Here is a 2,810-nt window from a genome sequence, read left to right as displayed (position 1 = left end):
TTTTGCACAAGTTCTTTGACAATGATTTTGAATTTGATATCAGATTTTGGGTCGCAGGTATCTCCACCGAATTTTGGGTAGGAAATGATTCAAACCGCGGGCGGGCGGCCGGCGAGGCGATGAGGTATGGGTGTAGCTCTACCGGCCCGCGCGGTCAACACCGCGCTTGCCTGCAGCGAGACATGCATGTCAGGGGGCCGGCGACGTGGCCAGCACCAGCGGCAGTACTGATCTCATCTTCGTCTGACCGCCCGACCCGATCGCCATCAGGAGACGACGACCCCAGGGCCGGAGCTCCGGTGGGCCCCACCCCACCACCACCCTCGCGCTCGCGTGGGCCCCGCGCCCCCCCTCACCCCCCCAATCTACGCGCTTGTCTTAACCCCCCCTCCCTACCCTCCCCTCCGAGCACCGCACCAAACGCAAAACCCGGCCTTTGAGCTTTGACCACCTCCACCACTCCACCGTCCGTCGTCCGTCGTCGTCACCGCGTTCGTCTTGCTTGCAAGCGTAGCCGGCAGGGATTTGGATCGATGGATCCGGTGGCCGCGGCGGCGCACGGCGGGGGCCACCACTTCGGGCCGCCGGTGGGGACGTTCCACCCGTTCCACGGCCACTTCCCGGGCCAGCAGCAGCACCCGGCGTTCCAGCATTTCCAGGACCACCACCAGCAGCTGCTCGGCGGGATGCTGGCCAAGCAGGAGCTCGTGGACGAGAGCAACACCACCATCAACAGCGGCGGCAGCAACAACGGCAACAGCGGCGGCGAGGGCGAGCAGCACATGGGCGGCGGCGGCGGCGGAGGAGGAGGATCCGCGCAGCAGCAGCAGCAGCACGCGGGCGGCGGAGGAGGCGAGGAGGGGCAGCAGCAGCAGCAGCAGGCGCTGGCGGTGATGCGGCGGCCCAGGGGCCGGCCCGCGGGGTCCAAGAACAAGCCCAAGCCGCCCGTCATCATCACGCGGGACAGCGCCAGCGCGCTGCGGGCGCACGTCCTCGAGGTCGCCGCCGGATGCGACGTCGTCGACTGCGTCGCCGCCTTCGCGCGCCGCCGCCAGGTGGGGGTCTGCGTGCTCAGCGGCACGGGCGCCGTCGCCAACGTCTCCGTCCGCCAGCCCGGCGGCGCCGTCGCCACGCTCGCTGGCTGCTTCGACATCCTCTCGCTCTCCGGCTCCTTCCTGCCCCCGCCAGCGCCTCCTTCCGCCACGGGGCTCACCGTGTACGTCTCCGGCGGCCAGGGCCAGGTCGTGGGCGGCTCGGTCGCCGGCGCGCTCGTGGCCTCCGGCCCGGTGGTCATCATGGCCGCCTCCTTTGGCAACGCCTCCTACGAGCGCCTCCCCCTCGACGACGAAGAGCCATCCGCAGCGCAGGGCCTCGCGCAGGCGCACTCCTCCCCACCGCCGCTGCCATTGCCGACACACCAGCTCCAGCAGCAGCACCAGCCGTCCTCGTCCCTGGCGCAGGCGCCCGACCACCACCTCCCCCACAACCTGATGAACGGCCTCCAGCAGCTCCCCGGCGACCCCTACGGCTGGACCACCCCGGGCGGCAGCGGCGGCCGCGTCTCGCCCTACTGATCATCAACCGATCCACCGACGCACATGGAGGGACGGAACCGAAGCTAAGAGTTCATCCATTATCAACTCCTATCTCCTCTGCTAATTATGCTCCTCATCAATCAATCAATCGATCTCGATCCTGTTGTTACTCTTTGTCTGCTTGCAAGTAGCTAGCAAGGGCATCCATGGACCATGGTGAAACAAACTAGTGTTTCCTAAGTAGTGTGTCAATGTTAATTCTATGTTTTTACCTTCAACCCCTTTTACCCAATCAAGCAAGCAATGCATGCACCATGTAGGATCAACGGAGAGGAAGGGCTTAGTGGTAATTACAATCAAGTAGTAGAAGCTTTGTTGGTTCGTTCATATCTTAATCCATCTGTCTCTATCTTTGTCCTGATGCTACATGCATGACTAGCTAGCTTTGAACAAACCTGCGTATTTTATGGAGGATGATGGGTGACTCCCTTGTTGTTTCTCTTGGGCCAGTTCGATCATATTTTCTATATGTTTCTGCATTCATACATACAAATCGATGACTTGGTTAGAGAGAGAAACGGACACACAGATGGTATCAGCCGCACGAACAACTTCACCAATTCTCCTAGTATGTTGTTTTCCCATTTTGGTTGCTTGTTTGCTGGCTGGAACAGCGCTGCACAACCTAGCAGCAAGCCCAACCACTGCACCAGCACACCACACACACACAACCTTGCTATATTTTATGTCTCGGACCGGACATATATGCTCACAGATGTCTCCTTGTGCTTGATTCTCTTTGAGACACCCACATACGCTTGGCTACAGGTGATGAGAGATCTATACGGTCTCAGAATAACTCAAAAATGGTGCTCGAATCAGTGGTCCAAATTCTAAACGCTTTTTCTCCATAATGTTTTGGACATTGGTGTGACTCGACATTCACAAAAGGATTGATGTTGTTATCTAAAAATGTGTAGACATTAGCTATATGCTTGAAACATACATGCACAATGGTATCTTGAATGATATTTTCATCAATCATATACATTTAATATATATTTTTGCGATGGATATACATTTAATATATGATTTTGTTAGATTTTAAGTATAATGAAGTTAATATACATCTTATGTCAAAGTGTGTTCCCGGGGTCGTGCCGAGGATTCCGGTTCATTCCAGGAAACGTTTCTCGCTAAATATGGGTTTCAACAAATCAATGACATTCAAACAAAGAGAAATTTCAGGAAACCAGTAACCGGCCCCTAAAATAC

At 57.1% G+C, this 2,810-nt stretch overlaps 1 protein-coding gene across 1 annotated transcript; it reads left to right on the top strand.

The window, feature by feature from the left end:
• Positions 1-418: 418 nt before the first annotated feature.
• LOC125521044 (AT-hook motif nuclear-localized protein 18-like) lies at positions 419-2,032 on the top strand. Its single transcript, XM_048686099.1, has one exon. It carries the CDS (start codon positions 534-536, stop codon positions 1,572-1,574), a length of 1,041 nt encoding a protein of 346 aa, XP_048542056.1. The 5' UTR covers positions 419-533; the 3' UTR covers positions 1,575-2,032.
• Positions 2,033-2,810: the final 778 nt, after the last annotated feature.

Source organism: Triticum urartu, chromosome 7 (genome assembly GCF_003073215.2).
Source record: "Triticum urartu cultivar G1812 chromosome 7, Tu2.1, whole genome shotgun sequence".
Classification (NCBI taxonomy): domain Eukaryota; kingdom Viridiplantae; phylum Streptophyta; class Magnoliopsida; order Poales; family Poaceae; genus Triticum; species Triticum urartu.
Note: the sequence above shows the minus strand (reverse complement) of the source record. Positions and strands in the feature narration are given on the sequence as shown.

Bases quoted from the DNA above. Each gene is read 5' to 3' on its own strand.
- LOC125521044 (XM_048686099.1), top strand. From the start codon at position 534: ATGGATCCGGTGGCCGCGGCGGCGCACGGCGGGGGCCACCACTTCGGG.